This window comes from Halyomorpha halys, unplaced genomic scaffold (genome assembly GCF_000696795.3).
Source record: "Halyomorpha halys isolate HHAL.00 unplaced genomic scaffold, Hhal_1.1 Scaffold218.1, whole genome shotgun sequence".
NCBI classification, from domain to species: Eukaryota; Metazoa; Arthropoda; class Insecta; order Hemiptera; family Pentatomidae; genus Halyomorpha; species Halyomorpha halys.
In genome coordinates this window covers 988,839-1,014,733 of record NW_027109445.1, presented here as the reverse complement: position 1 = coordinate 1,014,733, position 25,895 = coordinate 988,839, and the positions used below count along the sequence as shown (strand labels likewise).

Genomic DNA, 25,895 nt, shown 5'->3' with positions numbered 1-25,895 from the left:
TATTTTATCAAATATCATGAAAGCTGCTATTCCTACGAAGGTAAAGGTCATAAACTTCTGTATAGTCCATTAAACTAGCTTTAATTTAAGTACTAATAGACATCTGTACCTCACATAGTTCCTGAGATATAGAATTTCTCAAAGTAAATTAACTAACTACTAATCCTTCAGTAGATTTTCAAGAAATTTTGCTTTTAATTTCGACGAGTAATTATACATAGTTTTCATTAAGGTAATACAAAATTCGAGTAAAATAACTGCCTTTTTTCCACCAGGCTCTTGTACTATTTTGGGATCCATTGTTTTTAAATCGAATTAATCGTGACTTTCTCCTTTATAAACCCATATATTAAAGGTGTTAATTATCCCTCAATGCACGATATTTTATAATTATCACTTACGCTATCTACTGGCATTATTTTACTGTTCTGCTACCTTTTGTTGGAAAAATTTTTGCTTAATCTTTTAAATTAGTTTCAACCACCTCTTTCCAGATCCTCTTTAATCCATGCTTCTTATTTTGCATATTCGAACACATACATTTCAATTTACGATTTGTTATTAGTTCAAATACCTATCAATTCTTTATGTGATGAGTTTGGTAGTTTTGAATATTTTTTTTTTTTTACGAATTAATGATTTGAGTTGAAATATTTATTGAATAAAATATATTTCATCAGATCCGGTCAGACTTTTTACTACGTATGTTTGAAGAAGACGTCCTTGAACTTCAAATGTTTATATGTTTCCTCGACAGATATCAGTGCTTGGATAAAGCACGATCGCTTTTAACGAAAACAAAGAGTTTGTAAACCCTGCTAGAATTCAAAACAATATTTTTATACTTTACTTTATATTATTGATTACATTATCTGCTATATAATAAAACCCGACCGACCTGTCTCTGAGTGATACAGGCATGTAGGGAAACTACCGATTGGTAGCTCACTAAGCATATTTCTACATTAGAATGTCTTGACGCCATCTTCTTTTCAGGCGCCTTGGAGGATTGTTAGAAATAGAACGAAAAAGAAGGCTAGAAACTAGAGGATTTTGATGGTTAGGAAGTTTATATGGTTACATATGGAACAACAAGGTCCTTATAGAAGATTTTATTGGTGACAAAGTAAGGAGCACTGAGTGGAATTAGAAAGTTTATTGGAGCCCCCAGATAGTCCTTATTATTGTCGTGTAGATCAAACTTTTGTAATGGATTGGAAGTTTAGACCATCTAGTAAGTAATAGTCGAAATCGACGTGCAGTTTCCTGCCTTTTTAGTCATGTGTGAGGATTCCAGGTTAGTCGTTTGTCCAGATGTACAAGGTAGTGGATCTGTTGTACAGGGAGCAACATTATTTAATAAAACTGTAGAGCAGTCGGGATGTTTAAGACGATGGGTAAAGGTGATTTGATGGGATTTATTTTGATCCTCCAGTCAAAACACCATTCTTCAAGGGTTGCGATATAGTATTAGAGAGTTTGGGATGCAGTTGAAGGGTTATTATTGGCTGCGAGCACACATGTGTCATTAGGATTGTTTTGAATATCAGCTGTATAGACTGTTTAGAGGACCTAGGATACAACCTTGAGGAACACCAGTGGACTGAGAAGATGGATTAATAGGAACTATTGTGGTTTACTTTGAATAATTTATCAGTGAGAAACAAATGGATATTAAGAAAGTATGTTAAAGATTGGAATTTACGGAGTTGGTAAAGCAGTCACGGTTGCCAGATCGATTTTTTTTTTTAATATTTATTTATTGCTATTTACAACTGTACATTATAATACATTTAGTAAATCTGATCAAAGTTAAATTGGAGTGTTACAGGCGTGTAGAGAAACTACCCATTGGTAGCACTCTAATGACACTTTACATTAGCTGGTCTCGTGGTCATCTTCTTTTTAGGCGCCTCGGAGGATTGTCAGGAATGGAAGAGAATGCAAGATTAGAAACTAGGAGGTTTGAGTGGTTAGAGAGTTGGAACAATAATAATGGAAGGAGTGATATCTGGTTCGGGCTAGATCGGTTACATAGGGAACATTAAGGTCTTTATGTATGATTTTATTTGTGACAAAGTAAGGAGCATTGAGGATTTTACGAAGGATTTTGGATTGTAAGGATTGAATACGAGAGGAATTCGAAGGTTTAGTGGAGCTCCAAAGCTCAACTCCATATGTCCAGATTACAGTCATGTAGATCAGTCTTTTGTAATATGTTGGAAGTTTACACCGTTTGTCTAGTAAGTGCTGTAGTAGTCGAAATAAACGTGCAGTTTCCTGTCTTTTCAGTCTGGTGTGAGGATTCCAGGTTAATCGCTTGTCCAAATGTAGTCCAAGGTAGCGTATCTGTTCGACAGGGGTAAGAGTAACATCATTAAATGAAACTGTACGAAGGGTAAAGGTGATTTGATGGGATTTGTTGGAATTTATCTTAATCCTCCAATTACGACACCAATCTTCGAGGTCTGTGATATGGGATTGGAGATTTTGGGATACAAGTAATGGGTTGATCCAAATATTAAATTCCTTTAACTTTTAAGAATTTAATAATGTTGGAGAGGTTGTGTTTATCGTAAGCGCCTGTGTTACCTCGAATGTGGCCAATTCTCCTGTTTATTTGTGACACTCTTCAATAGTTGTCATAATGAAAAATGTTTGGAATTGGCAATTTTTTTTATTATTTTTTTTTTTAGTTTCTGAGTTCCTCTCTTCTGTCCAAATATTCTGCGCTAAACTTTATTTTCGAAGACCTTAAAGCGCTACTCCTAAGCCTTCAAGATAAAAATATCAAGCCTCTCTCTTATTCATTCTCTTTTTTTTAATATTGTAGAATCGGAATACTTCCCAAATTTATTCAAATATATTCTTCTTATGCTTCGTATATACATTCAGTATATACATTCGTATTATATTCTGTCTTCTATGATTCATTGATGGAATAACCCGAGTGTGAGGAGGATTCCAGAGGAAAGGAAGCTATGATAAGATATCATATCACCTGTCAGGATGATACACGCTATCGCCTGGCACAATTCATCTCTCTTCCCTGCCCAGCCTTGTCTTGCAAATCATTGCGTCAAAGGTCGCACAGTGACTGTTGAATTTTCCATCAACTGTCAATCTCGCAGCATTATTAATTTTAAAATTGAGGAGTTGAATGTTGAACCGTAGACTAATATGTGGAGAAAATGGTCGGGAGGTGTCGTCAGCAAATAAACAAAAAAGTGCAGTTGCCATCCCACTTTGAGTTGAGATATATTCTCATTTAAAACAGATATTCTCAAACAATCACTGATGAAATACTTTTTCAAATGAGCCCTGATGTTGACGGATAGACTTATCCCAATTTCATGTTTTCAAAAAAGCACTAACTATATATAATTTCTAGACTAAATTAATGAGTCTGCCAAGTATAAGTAGAAGGAATAAAAAATGGTGGCTGTTTCAAAACGCTCTTAACATTATTTTTTCATTCGATGAAAAACACTAGAAAATCTAAGAGGACATTATTTAAAGTAGAGTAAATTTTCTAAAATATAAGCCCTAATAAAGCTATTTACCTTCAATAGTTCCCGAGATATAACTTTTTAAAAAGCAACATTTCATAAATAATGTACTGAAAAATCAGTAGTTAGTGAATCTATTTTGAGAAATCTTTATCTCAATAACCATTCGACACATAGTAGCATTAATGTACTATACAGTACTTTATAAAGTTTATCTTCACAGGAGTAGAAGTTCTTATGATATTCGACAAAATAAATTTTTATGAAAAACTATATCTCATAAACTAAATTAAAGGTAGTTTAATGTACTATTAAGTATTTGTAGTTTTTATGATTTATGCATATAAATAGGAATTTAGCATATGAAAGTTTGTCCGAACAACTAAATATAAATCAATTTATTTTAGCAAATATCATGAAATATACTACTCTTACCAAGATAAACATCAAGAACTGTTTTATACCACATAAAACTTGCTTTAATGTGAGTGCTAATAGACATCTTTACGTCTTATAATTTTTGAGATATAGATTTCCGACAATAAATTTGCTAACTACTGATTTTTCTAAACATTTCGTATGAAAAGTTGCTTTTTAAAAGAACTATTGGGCGTAAATAGCTCTATCAGGGCTCATATTTCAGCAAATTTATTATAATTTAAATTATATTCTCTCGTGTTTTCTAGTGTTGTTGGTAGTTGTAAAGATATAGAGCTCCGAATAAAAAATTACTTATTATTAACGTTTTGAAACAGCCGCCATTTTTTATTCTCCCTACCTATACTTGGCAGACTCATCGATTTGGACTAGCAATTATACATAGTTTTCATTTAAGTAATAAAAAAAATTGGGGTAAAATAGCTGCCTTTTTTTCTCTTCTTGGGCTCTTGTACTTTAAGGGTGTCCTGTCAAGTAAAGGCTCATGTATAGGTTGAGTAATTTAAAAAAAAAAAAGTTTAATAACTGAGACATTCGGTCGTAAAATATTTTTTGTACATTAAGGTTTTTGCCAATATGTTATTCCTTACAGAAGACATCACAGTTTTTTGAATGTATAGGAAATTTATTCTTTTATTTAAAAAAAAAAAAATACATTTAAAATCAACGCAGTTGTGCAATTTGTTCGGTTGCTCGTAAAAATCCTATCAAGTATCGTTTTAATATGCGTTAGGGTCAGCTAAATTTTGTAACGAATTCCAGAACAGTTTGTTTAATAATATGGACTCATTCGCTTAATTGATTAAATGCTTGTATTTATTCACTAATCGATTATTGTGATAAAAATAATCTACTTCAGTTTTGAAACAAAACACTTCAGAGCGAATCAACAATAACACACTTCACTTAAATTCATCAAAACTTGTATTGCATAACTCATCTTATCGTTCGAAAGAGCTTCAATGTATGCCAATGAAGTATAAATTCATGTGTTGGTAATCAATTAACGAAGAATGCGACAAAATAATATTAAGAAAGTTAACAAAAGGGAAAGAATAATATCGATACGTAAACATGAAGTAGTGCTCATTTGTATTCTCTGGTTTCTTTTTCTCTTTAAATTGTGTTACGCGTCCGCCCCCCCCCCTCCTCCCTCCGATTGTAGAGTTAGAAAAGAAACCCTTTTTTGTGAAGATGGAAATTTCCAATTTGAATATTTATGAGTGGATATTGGAAAAATATAAGATACGAGAGCCAGAAGAGAGAAAACAAATTTATTTTATTTGCTAATAATTTCTGGGCATTTAATAAAAAAAACATATTACATGTTTTATTTGTCACTACTTGAAACGGTTTTTCGATCTTCCTTGTCGATCATCTGTAATTTTTTTTTTAATTTTTAATATTGTATAATTTTTTTAATAACATCTTGTACTTCCATACTTGATTTGAAATCTTTTACAATTGATTTTTTTAATTGAAGATTAGCAAAGTACATATAAACTTTGAAAACTTATATCTTATTTTATTTTAGCTATTGTTCTATCCCTTTCAGTTATTTTTATCATCTTCTCCATTATTTCTATTTTGGCATAAACCTTTCCATGTAAAATTATATAAACCAATAAAAAAAAAGAAAATAATCAGAATATCTTCCTTATCTCTTATTAGTGTATCTGGTTTTTATTAACCCTAAAAGGTAATGTTGTAACCCGAGCTTAGACCGGCAGGTTGAACTTTCCCTCTCCATACAACTTTAGATAGTTGTCTTGTCTTATAGCATGCAACCTTTGTATATATATAAAATGTTCTCTCCTTCAAAGTAAAAGTGAAGCCAAAAAGTGGGGGATAAACTATGACTCAATGGCTCAGGTTTAAATTTATGTTTATAGAAATGTCCACCGTTTTAATCATAACTAAAATAAAAGACTGCCGATGATTGGCTCCTACTCCTTGGCCACGCCCCTGGAGTTCATGATGAGGCTTTTTAAGACAACTTACCCCTCCATAATCCTTCTTCCTCCAAGACATGCTCTAATTAGTTAGATTGTTAATTGAATCAATAAAAAAATTACGCATTTGTTTTGTCATTTATTTATGTTTTAAAACAATAATTTTTCAAGAGAAAGAAAATTTCTGAAGAAAATATTAATTTTGAGAAGTATCATTTATTTAATCAGAATGTGTAAAACAACTACAGTAGGGGTATTCATGATGTGTTGTAAAATGATTCACCATGTTAAATGTTTAAATATAGGATTGTGAGCAGCTCTATTGAAATTCATGTTCAATGTTGAGCTCCTAGCGGATTCTCTGAGCAACTTGTTTAGTAACCTTTCCTTCGAAAATTTCTTGTTGTTTACTTCAAAGTTGTTGTTAATTATTAGGACTAAATGGCGTAAAACCTAACAGTTATCAATGCCCATAAAAACCTATTTTTATCAATAAAAATTTCAATCAAAAGTTTTGATTAAAGGAATTAATTGCAACACGCCTAAAGTGAATGAATGAAAGGTGATAGTTATATGAAAGTTTGGCTATTGAGTGTCTAGATTAAAAACATCCAAAATAATACTAACACCATCATAACATAAACTACGAGCAAGTAACCTAACACGGCAACTAACAAAACGGTGATCTGGGTGATCTGTTGCTTGACATCATTCGCCATTTGACTCTCAACCATGTTATATCGTTTTAACATGGTTAAAGAAGGAAATATTTCTACATTTGACATAATTTTTTACATTTAACACACTTTAACATGTTAAACTAAAGATCATGAATAACCCTAGAATATGCGAATTGAAAGTTTGGAGTACACTCCTCATCAGACGATTCTTGTTTTCTGAAAACACATAACTTGAAAGTATCGGACTATATCACTGTATAACACATTAGCAGGTGACGTTGAAGGTTTAATTTGTAGGCTTCTTAATAACTCTAACTTCTTATTTATTTTGTCGCTAGCTAGCCCATTCGATAAATGATATCTGGTTCGGGCTACATATGGAGCATAAGTAAGGAGGTATAGAGCATAAAGGATTTGGATTGCAGAGATTAGATACAGGAGTAATTCGATGGTTTCATTGGAGCCCTAAAGCTCAACTCCGTAAGTCCAAATAGACCTTATTATTGTCATGTAGATCAGTGTTTCTTTAGAAAATGTACTTAACAGTAGGAATCGACCTACAGTTTTCACTATCTAGTCTTGTGTGAGGATTCCAAGTCGTTTGTCCAGATTTAGTTCGAGGTAGTGGATCCGGCGGATGTTAAGAACAAATCTTACATAGGCAGATCTTACAGTGAGTGGTAACAGGCACTAAATTTGCCAACTTGACCTGTTGGAAAACCCGCGGGCTTGTTTAAAATATCCCTTTTTTCATATCCAGGTATTTATTGGGTTTGATCAGATGAGCAGGATCCTTGGTTTGAAGTTCTCTCACTAATTCAGAGTAGAAATATTGAAACCAGTCCTGGATAAGAACTTCATCCGTGGGAGATTATCATTAGAATGAGAGTGCACATATGCGCCAGGTGGGACTTTGGATCTCAATTTTCGTGTGCGATTAAAACTAGACCTGCCTCGTATCGTTTCCTCTATTTATTACCGTCGGAATTTGAAACCACTTACACTTAAATTACTTTTATTATTGTCCATTTCAAGCCACCAACACATAGCATGCAGGGCAATTCGTTGTGGAAACAACTCTACAGAGAGCCAGAAACACCACCATCCACCAGGAACTCCAGCTTCCCTCTGTGGCGGAGTATATAGGCCGAAGGCACATCAAATTTTTAGATGGCCTGAAGGCCTGTGCCATCCCGCTCTTCAGAGAGATCGCCCCTCCAACAAGACCTGGGAGGTGGCAAAGCACTGTCCCCTTGGTAGACGTCCTCGCCGAGGGAAGGACTCCGGGCTCTGCAGCTTGAAGTCGCCACACCACCACCACCAGCCGGAGTGGTCCCTCTCCATTCTCTGTCGGTTATACCACCAGTGTATACCCGCCTTCAGCAGACATTGTAATTAGTCTTATAATGCCATACGGCAAACAAAGATGTAATTTGTATTTTGTGTATATATATTATATATTATTGTATTTTATATTTAAATGAAAATTAAAGAGGATTTGAAAATAAAAATAAAAAATTACTTTTATTCAAGTTGCGATACAAAATTAAAGAACTGAGATTGCTTTTCGTTCCTGCTCATTGAAATTCTGCATTCAACTATATTCCATCCATGACATTTTGGTGCGGCAGAACCTCAGTGCGGTACAAAACCGGTTTTGAAATTTTCCGGGTTAATACTTATAATTATTTAAAAGTAATTATCAATAAGGCATTGAACCCATTAGTCCTTAATAACGCTCAACTCTGTAACACTTTCTCATTTTTTCTTCTATTGCAGGAAACCTGTTGACACTTGCAGATTATTTATTTATCCACGTATTATATTGCTGTTATCAGTCTGTCATAAAGTTTAATATTTGCAGATTTTATCTAATGAGACTGACATGTTTGTTATTCGTGTCAATAGCGGCTAGTTGAAGTTTTGGTTGAGTGGCTTCTATTCTTGTTCCTCTAGATAAGATAGCGAGTGTCAACGAGTTATCGCGCGAATTTCTTTTCTTTTTTTAAATCCTGTGATGGAAATGAGCTCCTTTTTTCATCAAAATCTTGGAACTTTTTCAAGACATTTCTTAAAATTTTGAGTAACTTATCGGTTATCTATTTTATTCTATCATTCTATTTTTTTTTTTTTAATTTATTGATTTAACTCTTATTATGTACTCATAATGTTAGTTTCTACCTACTATAGTCTCTCCCCTCAGACACATTGGCACATTGACACACACAAATTGGCGACCACTGGCAATGTCCATAGTATGGAATTTTTTTTCATCAAAATACTATCCTCAGCTCCTATGCCGATGAAACAGGTCTATTATAATTGAATAATAACCCTTCCATTGCATCTCAAACCCTCAAATCCCAAATATCATTTGCACTTCGTTGTAAACCCATGACTTCCTATCCCGTAGTATCCTTTAATTATACTCCACTTATTCAAGTCGAACAGATCCGTTACCTAGGACTACATCTGTACAAACTACTGACTTGGAATCCTCATACAAGACTGAAAAGAGAGCAAAGTGATCGTCGATTCCGACTATTACAACACTCGTAGACAAACTGTCTAAACTTCCAACTAATTACAAAATTGTCATTTATATGTCTATAATGAGGCCTATCTGGACTTACGGAGTTGAGCTTTGGGGCTCCACTAAATAATCTAATTCCTCTCGTATCTAATCCTTACAATACAAAATCCTTTATGCTCCTTACTTTTTCACAAATCAATCCATCAGGACCTCAGTGTTCCATATGTTGCCGATTTGGCCAGAACCAGGTAGCAATCCTTTCATGATAAATTTTCCAACCACCCAAACCCACTTATTTCTAATTTAGCTTCTTCATAATGCCTGATAATCTTCGTAGATGACTTCGAGATCTTGTCTTCTAGAAATGTCATAGGATTTCTATCAATGGGTAGATTCTCTACGTGTCTGTATCATGTGTATCATGTAATCAAAGAGATTATCATATCTTTAATGAGGTATCAGGAAAGATTCAGAGATTTTTCTAACACCTAAATGCCTTTTTTTGTTCTTCCTACGTCATCTCCATCATGTTCATATGACAAAAGTTATCTTGAAGATGTTTCTTTAAAAATATTTATCATCACAAAACATTCCAATTCCCCAATGATTGATTTGATGATATTGAATTCCTGTGTAGAAAACTTTATAATGCTGTAAAGAACTACTTGGAAACCTTTGAAATTTTTTTTTAAATTTATTTATTGTTATTTACAACTGTATAAAATTATGTACAAGTAAATTTGCTGTTAGATATAAAATAATATGATATAAACATGTGGAGAATCTACCCATACTAACTTCAATTGCGTTACCAGAGAAGAAGATCTCAGGGCCATCTTTTTTCAGACCCATGGAAGGATCATTAGTTATGAAGGAGAAGCCAAGTTAGAAATAAGTGGGTTTGGGTTGTTGGGAAGTTAATCATAGAAGGATTGGTATCTGGTTCTGGCCAAATCGGCAACATACGGAACTTTAAGGTACTGATGGATGACTTGATTTGTGACTAAGTTAGGAGCATTAAGGATATTGGACTGTAAGGATTAGTTACGAAAGGAATTTGATGGTTTAGTGGAGCCCCAAAGCTCAACTCCGTATGCCCAAATAAGCCGTGTTATTATCATGTAGATCAGTCTTTTGTTATAAAATAAAATTTAAAGAGAGAAAAATTTTTTTTAATTATTGTGTATTATGAAAATGAACCTATAAGGGAAGGGAACCACCATTATAATAATTTTCAGACTCATAGGCATTCTCATTTTTGAGATATCGTGATCAATAATCCGTAAGTGGTATCTATTCTTTTATATATTTTATAAATTAGATTTCTTCCCTCTCTCAACTGCTAATTATGGTGGCATTGTCGTTTGTGTTGCGATGTATTCATGAAGGCGTTGGAACTGAGTGTCCGTCCATCTTAACCTTGAGTGAGCTTCTGATTGGACCAGTTTTTATTAACTCTCATCTTTTCTTCAACATCACCTTAATCCGTGATACAATATCGCTGCTCTGTTAAGGTGCCTCTACACGTTTGGATGAATTATTTGGATTGGCTGGTACAAGTTTTGGGCAAAAATCAAAGGGCTCTTGTGTTGCATATCCACGTTTGTTTTCAGTTTGCGTTGTTTTAGAACCGCCAACAGACATTTGGCAATATCTGTCCTCTCCGTGTTTTCATTAATTAAAGAATTCCCCCAACCTTTGGATTCAATAATTAACACATGTTCATTTTATATTTTAAAATTTTATCGATTCGGTTTAAATGCATTGTTTCAAATCTTATTAATTATTAACTTACAGTTTTTTTTTTATTTAATATAGCACAAATTTATATTTATGGAAATTTTATAAGTCTAAATAATTAAATTAAAAAGTTTCTGAATTCTTGAATAAAGGTTAAATTTATAGGTTATGTAGGTACTATTTATATGAATTTTTACTATTTACAACTTCATCACCGAAATTTTCGTTTCCTTTCATGTCGTCTATCTTTGTTCTGTCCTTTTTTTTTATATATAGTGAAAATGGAATAAATCAATTTTACTAGCCGAAAAAATTCATGAGAACAAAACAAGCGTTTGTTGCTTCCCTTATTTACCAAGCGTTTGTTCAAATGGCAAACATGTATATCCAGAATTAGATTTGGTTTTACGGCGATTCTGCTGTTGGAATTCGTGAAATCGTTTTATTACCTTAATAAAAACTATGTATAATTACTAGTAAAAACTCATGAGTCTGCCAAGTATAAGTAGGGGGAATAAAAAATGGCGGCTGTTTAATATCTTAAAAAAACATTAATTTTTCATTCGGAGCTCTGTATCTTAAAAACTACGTACAATACTAGAATATCTAAAAGAACGTCATTCAAAGAAGAGTAAATTTGCCGAAATATTAGCCCTAATAGAGCTATTTACGTCCAATAGTTCTCGAGATATAGCCTTTTAAAAAGCAACATTTCATAAAAACGTACTGAAATATCAGTAGTTAGTGAATCTATTTTGAGAAATCTATATCTCAATAACCATAAGGCGTACAGATGTCTAGTAGCACTCAAATTAAAGCTAAATAATTGTACTATAAAGTAGTTTATGACATTTATCTTCTTAGGAATAGTAGTTTTCATATTTGCTAAAATAAATTGATTTATAGTTGTTCGGACGATAAGTTTGATTTATGAAAAACTTTATTTCAGAAACCATTGGAATTACAGATGTCTGTCAGCACTCAAATTGAAGCTAGTTAAATTTACTATAAAATAGTTTTAGGAGTAGTAGCTTTTATATTTGACAAAATAAACTCACAAAATGTTAATTTCTAGTTGTTTAGATAAAATGTTGAATTTTTGAAAAATATATCTCTAGACCCATAAGACGCACAAATGTCTACCAACACTCAAAATAAAGGAAATTTAACTTACTATAAAGTAGTTTATGACGCTTATCTTCGTAGGGGTAGTAGTTTTTCTAATATTCACATAAGAATATAAATTTGGCAAATGAAAATTTGTCCGATCAACTATAAACTAGCGTTAATTTGAGTGCTAATAGACATCTGTACATTAAATGGTTTTTGAGATATAGATTTTTCAAAATAAATTCACTAACTATTGATCTTTCAGTACGTTCCATACATTTTTATGAAATGTTGCTTTTTAAAAAGCTATATCTCGACAACTATTAAACATAAATAGCTCTATTAAAGTTTATATTTTAACAAATTTACTGTAATTGAAATGATTCTCTTAGATTTTCTATTGTTGTTGGTAGTTGTAAATATATAGAGTACCGAATAAAAAATTAATTATTTTTAATGTTTTGGAACAGCCGCAATTTTTTATTTCCCCTACCTATACTTGGCAGACTCATCAATTTTGACTAGTAATTATACATAGTTTTCATTAAAGTAATAAAAAATTGGGGTGAGATAACTGCCTCTTTTCTCCTCTTATTTAGGTGTTTTATTATTGTGTACATCGTTATAATAACTCGTGTATAAATATATATAAAACTGCTTGTGAATTCCTCGAGGTCAAAGAAGCTTTGGTTGAACAACCTAACATAGTTGTGAAGGTATATTAACTATTTATAGATGACCTTGAGTTGCCTCCGTGTGTGTAGCCCAACCACAGCCTGTCGCATTTTACTCTCCGTTATGTAAACGAAAGTTCAATTCTCTTTATTATTAGTTTAAACGTTCCTAGAATTGCATTCTATCTCAGTGATTACTATGTCGTGAGTTGCATTTATCAATGTGGTAGTATTTTATGGTCAACATGGTTTCATTCATAAAGTTCTCATTGATACATGGCAGCCAGCCATATTTGCTGTACGGGTATATCTGCGCAATTAATTATTATTTTTTTTTTTTTTAATGTTTTTTTTTACTACAAGATCAGCCTGATAGGCGTTACATGGTTATTATGACATTTGCTTTTAACAATTCATATAGATTTAAAAAATCTAATCATTTACAATTTTTATTAATATAAATTATTAAATAAAAAAAATAATCAAAATAATATATCTAGAAAATATTGGTAATAAATATGTGATTAAAGATTGAAAGAAACAAAAATAATTTAAAACAAAAAACTTATATTCATAGGATTATGAAAATAAATAAATGAATTAAATACTAAACAAATAAAATTTAGAAAAAATAATAATAAATAAACACCATTCATAACAGAATGTTTTGCATTACAATTGATTGTTCAGTTCTTCACCTCAAGCTTGAATTGAACAATTTATATTTTATAAATTATTCCATTGTTTACATCTTCATCCATAACAACAGCCCTGATAAAGACCTACATAAACGTCAACAATCAATTAATAGTTGAAAACTATTGTTCCCTGACCATTTTCTTCAAATTTATATTTTACATTTCAGATATGATTGCAATGACCAACCAATCTCCCTTTTTTTTTTAATTATCAGTTATAGTACTATCAGTATCAGGACATGGGCATACCCAGCGGGGGAGTAAAAGGGGCAACTGCTTCCCCGTAAAAGTTACAAAAAATTATCAATTTAATAAAAAATATATATTTTTATTTATCAAGCAAATACTAATTGTAACAGCTAATAAAGCACTGCAAAATTATATATAATTGTCTTTAAATGTTGTTTGCATTTGCCTTTTCCATGCTGAAATGTTACTACCTGATTGACTACGGTTCCCCCGCCCTCTAGTTTTGATCCTGGTTTCACAAGGGGTGTCAGGGCACGAAGAAATTTCTTCCAACCTCCTCCTCTCCACCACAAAAAAAAAAAAAAAAAAAAAAAAAAAAAATAGTAATAAAACATTTAAAAAAAAAAAAAAAACAGTTGAAAACAAAAATAAATGAATAAATGAATGAACATTATAAAAATTGGAAGATGGAATACAAGCAGATTTTGGAATGCAACACCTCATACATATAGCTTAAATTTTGGGAATTAAATAAAGTAAAATAAAATTTTCTTCATTGTAGATTATTAGATTTTCAAGTGGTTTAGTAGATATATGTACAGCTGAAACCCTGGTGTCCTTGGGTTCTAGGATGTCAGCATTTTCCTGTAAACATGTTAATTTTGTTTTTTCTAAATGGTTCCCAACTTATACTGTCATTCTAATCTAAATGCAAATTTTTCACTTACGAAAAGTTCATATTTAGCTCCTGAAATGAATCTTACTTTAGTGAAGTATTGGGTATTACGAGATTATTTTTGTTATTGGATTCACCTCTTATTTGGCTACACGATCTTATGAAAGACATTGAATGAATGGAGTATGGTAATCTTTTAAACTAAATCATATTTCATAATTACTGCCTCATGAGATTCATCTTCGATATTCCCAGACATTCTTATATCTCTCACTATAATTCTGAGCAAAGATGGCTATCGGAAGAAGTATCCTATGAATATGTCTTAGGACGTTTATATTCCAAACCTCAAGAACAAAAAAACCTATACTGTTGACTTCCTCGCCCTATGTTTATTCATCCATCCACCTGTGAAATACAAGATCCCAACTTACCGATTTCTACATCCCTTCCTATAGAACCACTTCCTTTGAAAAGTCCTTTACCCTAAGAGTTTCCTCCTTAACATCAATTATTTATCCATCTCTTTGAATATCAATCTTCCGTAAACATGTAAATAATAAGTATCAATGCCAACTTTCAAAAATATGTATCTTTTGTTCATATTTTATGTATAATTATTGATTTCACTTAATATCATTTAATGTAGCCTGACCAATACTGTTGAAATTGTCCACTTTGTTATTCTTAGGGGACAAAGTGAATCTTTATCCCAAAATAAAGATTGATTTTTCATTTCATTTCACAATTTACTATTTCTTAAAGAAAAACTTGTGACACAGTCTTAGGACTCGCTGACAGAAGCTTAACTTTTGAAAGTGAATTAATTTACTAAAATTTTGTTACTAATGATCGTTCCCTTAGCTTGAGGCAGAAAATATTACTTGAAGAATAATAACAATAATTATAATATTGTAGGGGGATAGTCCGGGTCAATAAAGGTATCAAAATAATAAAAGAGAACTTTTTATTATAAACGTTTCACCCCACTTTGCAGGGCTTTGTTGGGACTAAATGAAAAACAAGATACAAACATTTTAGAATTAAAGAAAATTAAAAATAAAAAGCATTTCAAAACAATTGTTAACTTTATAAAGTGTTGCATCTCTCCCCTACCTCTTCCGTTACATCTCATGTCACAAAATTAATTTACTCCCATATAATTTTTTTTTCTTGATTTATAGAACATCGATAAAGAAGTTTCCCTTCAGTATAGTTTTTATTTTTAGACCTCTATAAACTTTATATTGCAATAATGTAATTCTTAGTTTAAAATTCTTATTAAAAACATAAATCAACATTAAGTTTTATCATTGTAATTTTTAATTAGTATGGAATTGTGAAATAGATTATTTATTATGAATCAATCTGTCATGAGGTAGTGTTGGATTAAATGTTACAATTTCACTGTTGGCTCAATTTACTTATTCAAATTATTTAATTTTCTTCATGGATTTTTAAGAATATTTTATCTGTAGTTATATTGTACTTTTAATTGTTAATAATATAATTATTTCATTTTTACTTCTTTATAAATTTAAAACTGATGAGTAGGGTGCGAAATGGGATTGTGAAAACAGCAGGCCTATGTGCTAACGAGATTAGATATCCTCTTTAATAAACATATATCTCTCTTAACCTTTTGTTTACTGATACGTTTGTTTGTGTGTAATCTCACATCTGGTTTGCATTATATCAGAAGATAGGTACATATGTTGCTTCAGTTTGAAAATATCTGTGGTGAAAATTCTTTCTTGTACTAATAATAACTGATTATATAAAGAAAGTAATGTTAAGATAAATAGTCAAATATAGATATATTGATATTTTATTTATTTATTTAGGAATTTTGGATTTTCATTAGTATATTGTTTAAAATTTTATCTATTGAACTGAAATATTTGTCAAAAGTTATAGAAAAATATAAGAAGTGTTATTTTTGTTACCTCAGATTTCTTAGATGTAAAAATGCTAACAAATAATTTCTAAAAATTTAAACAAAAAGAATTTTTTGACCAGTTGTTGTTTGTTCTTAGACCTTTAAAAGTTCTTTCATCTCTAAAAATTGAACTATACTTGTTTTTAACATTTAACATGCGATGAAAATGACTAATAGGGTCGCTTTCCAAACTTGTTCCTCCTACTTATACCAGTACCAGTAGCAACATGTAACATATATACCTACCTCAACATGCTAAATATTATTTCATTTTTATGTACTTATATATTTTTGTAAAAAGCAAATTGATTTATGCTGAAAAACTCAGGTTTTCCCACATAAATATTTAATGAATAAGAATATTGTCCAAGAAGTAATTACAGTTACATAAGATTGCAATTATTTTAGCTCAAATAGTAATTGTAATTGCAGATCACAATGCCATTTAAAGTAGTTCATCAAGTGCTTAGTTAAAATTAAAATTACTCGTTATTGTAATTTTATTTCTGGAATTTCAAATTATATTTATTATTGATTCATGGTAATTAAATTTATTTTTATTTTTTTTTTTTTTTTTTTTTTTTAATGGTGAGAGGAACTAACTAAAGTCACTTAAGTGAAAAATGTTAAAATCATGTTGTTTTATTGTTATTGTTTTTCTTATTACTTCTTGTCTGTTTAGTGTTATTTGGTACTCCATTCTTGACTTTTATGAGTACAATTTCATTATTTATTTATTCTTGCCAAAAAAAAAAATTTAAATATCTTGTTCTTTGCAGGTTTTGTCGCATGCTCTGCTACAAATCCAATCTGGTTCGTCAAAACGAGACTGCAGTTAGACTTTACAACGAGCGGCCAGAGGCTGACAGCAGGAGAGTGCATCAGGAGGATATATCGCCAGTCGGTCAGTAAGAGCCCGTTCAGCTGTACTGACCCTGGGGGTGTAGGCTGCAGATGGTGAGGAGAGATCGTAGCACATGGTTGCTTTCCTCCTTATCGACAAAAATTTAACTCCGTTTGGGGTTTATTTCTATTTGATAAAGTAGCACTTATATTCCCCAGGCTTTATTTTTTCATTAAAAAAAAAATTGTGAAATTTAATACATTTGCCATTATGATTCAAATATGGAAAGATAGTTATTATCTTTGTTAATATTGCTTTCTGTACTTTAATTCATTTTGATGCTTCTAGCCTCTTAAGAGGTTTAGGAATCCATTTTACGGTGTCATTTTCTTTCATATTTTCCTGTTTCAATACATCCTTCAAATTCATTAATTTTTTTTATTTATAAATTTAAAAATTATTATTACTTAAACATTTACCCATCTCCCTAGATACTTTAATATTCTTCACCATCTAATATTAAAAGTTATTTATTTGATAAAACTGAATATTTATAATTTTTCTAACTTTTATTAGAAAAATAAGTAAAATGATTAATTCCTATATTTGAATTTTTGATTCTCTATAATTCATTACATAATTTGTATATATTTACTATTATTATTACTGTTGAACCTTTATGTAAAAATTTCTAGTTATAGAAAAATTTGAAGATTAAAAAAAATTAATATGATTAATGATATAAAAAAAAAATATCAAATTTATAATTAGTTACTGATAGAATAAAAAAAGGTTTTTAGTCTCAATAGTGGTTAATAATCAACCTTCACCATTTCGTCAATGCAGGTATCCTAAGGATTTTGTGATATCTGTTGAATATTGGAAAAATAACAGAATTTTATGAATAATAACTGAAAATCAGTGGATTTTACAGATTATGTTTGATAGTCAAGGAATTTTACAAGCTAAGTGACATTAGTGCAAATTGGCTACCATCAATGTTTGTCACAATAAATTTACGTAATAGTGATATAATCCTTCATTAATGAACTGTTGACCTATGAAAAGTAAAACTTATGATTGTGTGTTCATTGATTTTTGTTATAAAAAAAAATGATTATATTATTTTAGTGCTTCTTTCCTCTTTTGTACCCTAATTCTCTTACTAATGTGTTACCTCACTGACCGCACCCCCAACCATCTTTTCAAAATTTTCTTTGTCATTTATTTCCTCATAATATTTTAGAAATAGGATAATTAATTAAATTATAACCATAAAGATAAATTTCCTGTTAAACTAAAATGGTGACCTGGAATTATTACTAAAACTTCCTAAAAAAGTCCAGGAATATCTTTAAAAAATATTTCAGTAAACACCTTGTGTTTGGTTACAACTTTAGCTGAATATATCTTGTAAAGGTTAATTTTTGATAAATAGAGGTTCAGCAGTAATTTTAAGTTAGCATCTAATTTTACTTGTAACCACTTAAAGTGAGTACTATAGATAGTTTAGATGAATTTTTTTTTAGAAAATATTAATGTTTCAAGCATTAATAATAATTTTTGCAATAAATAATGTATCACTTCCATTTCAATTGGCCCAGATGGCTGCTTTGCTTTGATAGTGGCTAAACTAAAGAAATAAAATGGTTTTTTGTTTTATATTGGACATATTTCATCAATTTTACTGTCAGTTGGTGTTATGAATATAAGAAGATAACTTCTGAATGGTTTATTATAACTTTGACAACCACCTCATCAGAGAAAGTAACTCTAGTCTTCAATACTATTATTTTTTGGATGCCAAATGCAAAATAAAATAAAAACTTTTTTTTTTTAAGTTTTGCCGCATTCTAAGTAAAGAACCCTTATATATTATGGCTTTGATACTTAAATCAAGATTTTATATCAGTATAATTTTGTTTTGTTTTTTTTACTTTAATTTATTTTATAACTGTATCAATTAACTGTTTGTTTATTTTGAGTGTTATTCAGTCATTATCTTCAACTCTATCTAAACTATTTGTTTAGATCAATTTCTTTAAATTTATTTTTTAATAAAATCATCCAGGTTCTTTAATATTTAATCTATTCTTTTTCTTTTTATTATTATTAATCATAGTACCCATAGAGATCAAAACGATAGCAACACTAAAATTAATTTGTTTTAGTTAATTGTTAATTCAAATTCCACTAATAAAGTTGCTTAAACTAAGAGCTAAATAATAGCTTTATTAACAAGAGGGATTGTCAATACTCAAAATAAATATACTTATAAATTATCAAGAAGATGGTCAGTGTGCGATCAGAAGAAAACAAAAAATAGGTAAAAACTTTATTTGCCGATGTTTTGCTCCAATTTGTAGAGCTTCATCTAAGGCTAAAAAGGTAAATTAAGGTAGGGCTAAAATTATGTAAATATAAGTTAAAAGAAGATTATAAGCAAATGAACAAAAAGAACTATTCTTTGTTTTTTCTGATTGCACCCTTCTTCTTAATAATTTGGAATAATACGGTCAAACATTTATACTATATTATATAAATCTATTGGGTTGTTTCATGCGACTAAATCTCAATTTTTAGTTTGATTCTGTTCTGACCTCTAGCTATGTAAAATATAAAGAACTTACCCATTTAACTATCTTCCTGGCCACCTGCTGTGATTAAGAAACAAAATTTTATTTTTATGTTGGTTTAAATTAACAATATTTGGAAAGAGTTTGATATAGCTTTGTTTCTTTAAATTTTATAGAAAGGTGTCCCTTACTAGCTCATTGTTTATTTTTAAATGAAATTCAGCATCAGTTTTTGTTCCTGATTGATTTGATAAGACATAAACAAGAATGATATTTTTAAAAATTAAAAAACACTCAAAATTAATTAGGCTAAGCTTTGAATTCATCTTGTTCCTCATTCTTGGCAGGTTTCCTGGGAACCCTGTTAATATTAACTTAATTTTTATTTTCTACATCCACTATTTTTTGACACAACAGTGATACCACTCATTAGATAAGGATACAAACTGTCGATTGTTGATCATATATTAATTTTTAGTATATTTAGGAGATTTGAACATTTGGTATTGTGATGTTGCCATGCCAAGAATATGGTTAATGAAATAAAAATAAAAAAAGTTCATTTTGACTGAGAAAGTATTTTTTTTTATTTCAGGGTATTCTTGGATTTTATAAAGGAATAACAGCATCTTACTGGGGTATCTCCGAGACTGTGATTCACTTTGTCATCTACGAGGCCATTAAAGCTAGACTAGTCGATCTTCACTCTCTCCAAAGAACTGAAAAAACTTCGAGAGATTTCATTGAATTTATGATGGCTGGAGCGATTTCGAAAACGATTGCTTCTTGCGTCGCTTATCCACATGGTTCGTATCTTGAAATAGAATTTAATTCTATTAATTTAATATGAAACTGCCTGGTCCCATATCAATTATATTAAATTCCATCCACTACTTTAGCATATCTTTTTTGGCAGACCTTTATTTCAAAAATGGCTTGTTTGTCCTATCTGGCCCAAAGTTAGGAATTGCTATAAAATGGGTGAAGCATGAATTTTAATTAATAATTGGTAAATAAAAATCAGCTCTATTGCACATCTAGGCTGTAAGGGAAACCCAATAATAATTTCAATGTCATAGTTGTTGTTTTATAGGTGCAATAATCGAATGTTACTGTCACATACAGTCTGCTTTTATTTTAGAGACAAATTAATAATATTTATATTATTCATTAATAACAATTGAAGCAAACTATTTATAGTCTTTAAACTTAAGTTTAAAAGTTTTTAAATAAATTTAAAATTAAAAGTTTTTAAACTTAAACATTTCTTCATTTTCTAGAAGTGGCAAGAACCAGGCTTAGAGAAGAAGGTAATAAATATAACAAATTTTGGCAAACTTTGAGCTTGGTCTATAGCGAGGAAGGCATTAGGGGTGTTTACCGAGGACTGGGAACGCAGCTTGTTAGACAGATTCCAAATACAGCTATCATGATGTCCACTTATGAAGCAGTCGTTTATATTCTAACCACCTATTTCAATTCGACGAACCATTTTTACGAGGAGCCGAGGTAGACTATGTATATTCCATTTGTATTGCTTCTTTGACATTTAAATTAATTGTGTTAAGATTTAGGATATTATTTTAAAGCGGCACAAAAAATATCAATATAAGTATTTAACCTATTTACTGCAGATTAGTTTTAATTTCTGTGTGATGTGGTTTAGTGATTGTGGTGATCTATCTGTTGTGAACTATAGAGGTATAGATTTAATTTATAGGTTAAAAAAAATGGTAAGATCTTAGTTTAGTGTGAATAATTGCATAGTTTCAGTTCAGTGTTAATAACCAACATGAAAAACTTCTGTGGTGTTTACTCCAATATATTAGCAAAGAACTTTTACATTAAGGTGGGAAGAAACTTTCATGCCATTGAAGCCTAGTCTAGAGTTGAAACCATAAATGATAATCATTGGAAGCAGCTGCTAATGATTCTGATAATGAATTGAGAAGAATAATGTTTTATAACGAGATACATAATTGTATTAACATAAATTTTCTTTTATCAAAACGTATAACTTGACATCCGTATAAGAAATAACTAAAAAGTAAATTGTAAAATCGATCTATTGAAAAGTAAAAATAATAAAATCTATACATAAGCTTTGATTGCACAACAATGAAGAGATATGAGCATGATATGAATTAGAAGCATATGATTTTCAAGACACTACTCAACGAAATCCACAGCATTATTTATCGGACTACTTTTATGAACATAAAATTATAAAATAATTTTTTCTAACTTGCTCAACAATTTAAGCACTTCTATTACACCATTGGATAATAAATTATTAGTGCTAGGAATTATCTTTGTTTACTTAAATCTGTTTATTTATTTTTTAATGTTCTATTGTTATATCTATTTTCTGACCTTATTTGATACCATTATTTTATTTCTTGTTTCCAGGATAATTCAAAATAAGGCTTAAAAGTTAGTTCAGTTGAGGAAAGTTTGAGGAATTTTTGTTTGTCGCTTCTCGCTTCGTCAGCCATTATCAGATTTATTGTTTAGAAATGTTTTTTGTTATAAAAACTGTTATTTTTATTATAAGACTTATTGTTTTTCTTTTTATTACTTGTAAATATAGTGATAGCTTTTTAAACTTTATATTTACGTGTATATATGTGTACATTATGGATAAGTTGATTTATGTAAATAATTTTTTTCTGAAATGTGATATGTAATATGTTATCGAAATGTTGCACATAATGCGGCACAATTGTATTGTAAGTACGATATATATGTTAATAATGTCGCTTAAAATTGTGAATTGAGTTTTTTTTTTTATGTATTTGAATTAAAGGCACATAGTGGGATCAATTTGTAAGTGGCTTCCAAAGCTATACACAATTCTGGTCATTTGTTTTATTTCGACACTTATTAACTTAGCTTAGAATTTAAGTGTTTAATGTACGCTCTGTGTTTGAAGGTTGTTTTCTGAAAATTCAAGTTTGTTTATTTGATTAGCAATCATTAAGAAAACTTTATTACTACCGTAGTCATATAGAATGTTTATTACATAGTTTTGTTAATATTGTTTTGTTTTTTTTTTAATTGGTGAATTTCTAGTTATTTTTCATTTTATTGTTTGCCACGTGTATAGTTTTCAAATATGTTCCTGGTAAAAAAAATTAATAAATAAACATTTCATTTGCATTGAACTTATTGTTGAACAAAACAAGGTTTTTTTTTTGGTTTTTTTCTTTGATTATTTACCACATTTTAGTGCCAAAGTTGTAGATTTTTTTTTGGAGACAGTTAAAAAAAACAAAAAACAAAAAAAGACTGCTTTTTTTATTAGACCGTATGAGAAGAAAAAGAAAATGTATTGTGCGTTTTGTTTTTTTTATGTTCCAATTGTAATTAAATATATTATTCAAGAATATGTTCTTTTTCTTTTTGAAACCCTTTTATAAATTAAAAGTAATCCAAATGTAGCTTGGTTTACAAAAGGTAATACAGCAATTAGAGCAAGGCTGGAATTTTCAAACATTTCCTATTTCTGATTATTTTATAAATTTGTCCATAGCTGTAAATTAAATCTAGATTAAGGTATAATACCATTCTCGATAAATAAAATTAATATTGCAGTATTTTAGCAAAAATAGTTTGGATTTTTCAATTTAATTAAATTAGCTACATTCATGAATTTCCATTATTTATTCATCGGTGAAGATTATGTTATAAAAATCAGGTCTGGTATACGCATCACACAACATTCACTCAACATCATACTTTGAGTTATAATTAATCCTCACTCATTTCAGAACAGACATTATCATGTTATTAACTGAGGCAATGTTACCCGTTCTAATTTTCCAAATGACAAATTGACAAACTCCAATTTTAATATAAATAACATTTCTTGTTTAAAAATTTCAATATTTTTCTTTTGCTAAAGTATGACAGAAATATAACAGTTAACTAAAATAAACATTTATTCAATGCTGAATTGTTAAAATCAATAATGAAAGTACTAAGATTGATTTTATGGAGTTAGTCACCCTGTCAACTAAATGGCTCAAATATAGATTAAGTGAAATTAAAAAAGTAATTATTCAATAATTATAGCGGATATGAGCAGTTATTAGGCTAGCGGAACGGAAAAACTGCATGCGCCTGCCAGTCAAACTTGTACTAGACTAAATATTTTATTTACACATATGTTGTCTTTGGCCCTCCAACAGTATATATTTCAAATAATAAACATTTCAGGGCAAAAATTTTAAATTCAGATTATTTCAATGGAGATAAGACCTAGCAGATATTAAAGAGCACTTAATTGTACATTGACATGCTTAGTTTAATTAAAATTATTTGAGCCATTTTCAAGAAAATAAAATGTTAAAAATCGATTCTATAAACTAGCACTTCAAGTCTGTAAATTTTTTTCCCAAAAAAGCTGGAGTAAATTCCAGGCATATACTCGCTTTAAACATGTAAATTGAGTTTGGTACTTTTTGAGCTAGTCTGCTCGCACACATACAGAGCACTTTGAAATAAGAAACTTTTTTTTTTACTCGGATGATTCCAAAACATGTATTTATAAACAAAAATTTGCACAATTGCAATACTTTCCCTTCCTATATATTCTGTATATGTGAAAGTAAAAATATAAATAAAAAAATTTTGGGTTTTTCTGAGATGAATTTGCTAAGATTAGTTGAGTCAAAGAAAAGTGGAGGGGATGGATAGGGAAGGTGGTAGGGAGTGGTTTAAGTTTGACGTTACTCTGTCTCAATGTGCATAGTGCCATTTAATTGTTGGTTTGGCAGAGGCTTTTCTCTTCCATAACTTCCATCTGAGAAATATCTTTCAGTTTTTCGCTTTGTCATCTGTTAATAAAAATAATCAGTTTATAATTTGTTTTAACTTTTGTAAATAAATAATATCAGCTAGCCATAAAAATGTAGGAACAACAAATTTTCTGACAAACCTTTATTTGATTTACTCTTTTAGTTAATTTTTAGCCTATTTTCCACACTATTCGTCTTTGCACGACCATTGAAAAAAATATCCGTTAATTTTGGCATTAACATATTTGTCAAGGGCAACACATCTATTAATCTTAAAAGATTAATGATATATTATAAAAAAATCTCCATGATTTCCAAAAACATGTCCGTTCTCTATCAAGTTATTTTAAAATGAGCAATGATACAAGATATATTTCAAGTAATTCTTTTCCTTTCCTACTCCATGCCTTTATGAAGAAAATAAAAATTTTTAATTTGACTTGTAATTAATTAATTTAGATTACATTCATCCTTGGTATATTAATTTTATTCCAAAAATATTTCATTTCATGTGGTACCCGTATAACTTATGTTAACAATATTTCCACAATATATGATTTTAGTGCTGCACAGTTTTGATGCAAATGACATTCAATCTGCTATTTTTAATCATACTTCACTCATAAATATGTATCACTGATGCATATGCAAACATATATATATAAATGATACCATATACATTCATCCTACAAACACCTGAGAGTTGAGGCTTAATTTATTCAGCTAATTTTTATTAACACATATGTTGAAGGGTAGTCATTTCTGCTCAAGAAAGCGTTGGTGGTTATCCTGAATTCAGTTCCCCTGAGCCACTACTCCCTATACAAGATTAAACCAAAATATTTATAAAAGTTCACATTCATGAACATGAGGAATCAACTAGACTTCAAAAAAAAACTGTCCGAGTATAAAATTAAAAGAACACGTAAGTATCTTAAAATAAATATTTTCTGAAAAGTCTCTTATAATAACACACAATATATAACAGTAGCTGGATGGGACACTGTCTTAATTTATACTCTTTATTCTCAATTTCGATTTCACTATTTTAATGTTTTTATTATTATTTTTCATTTTTATACATTCTGAAATATTATGAGGGGCTTTGATAGTTAATAATTTGGATATCATTTTTTTTTTCTTAATTTGCTCAATAAAACAATATTTTTTTAGATGATAAAACCTTTAATTGAACAGTTATAACTATAGTTCTATGTAGTTGTAATGTATTCTAACAATAATATAAATGGTTATTCTTATTATTCAATAATAATTATACTAGCTTTAATTAAATCAATTATTTTTAAACTTTCTATATTAAATTTATATCACTACATTTTCCACAATATTTTCTCTAAAATACCTCTTGTATAAATAAGTGAAATGAATATCAGAATTCCTTCGATAACAAAACTCAAATGCACAGTGGTGACTTTGCCCTCCTTCTCCGTGGCCTTTTTTAAAATTTAAAAATATATGTAATAGAGCAGAGCAGCCTTTGTGTATTGAATAGACTCTTATATATGTATATATATATA

At 29.9% G+C, this 25,895-nt stretch overlaps 1 protein-coding gene across 2 annotated transcripts in view; it reads left to right on the top strand.

Moving 5' to 3' along the window:
* The window catches only part of Rim2 (replication in mitochondria 2), a 102,528-nt gene that overhangs the window by 73,632 nt on the left and 3,001 nt on the right, over positions 1-25,895 (top strand). Inside the window, exons 4-7 of one of the 2 annotated variants that reach the window (XM_014419101.3) lie at positions 16,918-17,042; positions 20,154-20,364; positions 20,839-21,067; positions 25,109-25,282. In XM_014419101.3, coding sequence (XP_014274587.1) covers positions 16,918-17,042; positions 20,154-20,364; positions 20,839-21,067; positions 25,109-25,190 — 647 coding nt within the window. In that variant the 3' untranslated portion in view covers positions 25,191-25,282. Of the gene's footprint in view, positions 1-16,917; positions 17,043-20,153; positions 20,365-20,838; positions 21,068-21,967; positions 22,947-25,108; positions 25,283-25,895 lie in introns of those variants that run through there. The other variant, XM_014419102.2, reaches the window with a different exon arrangement.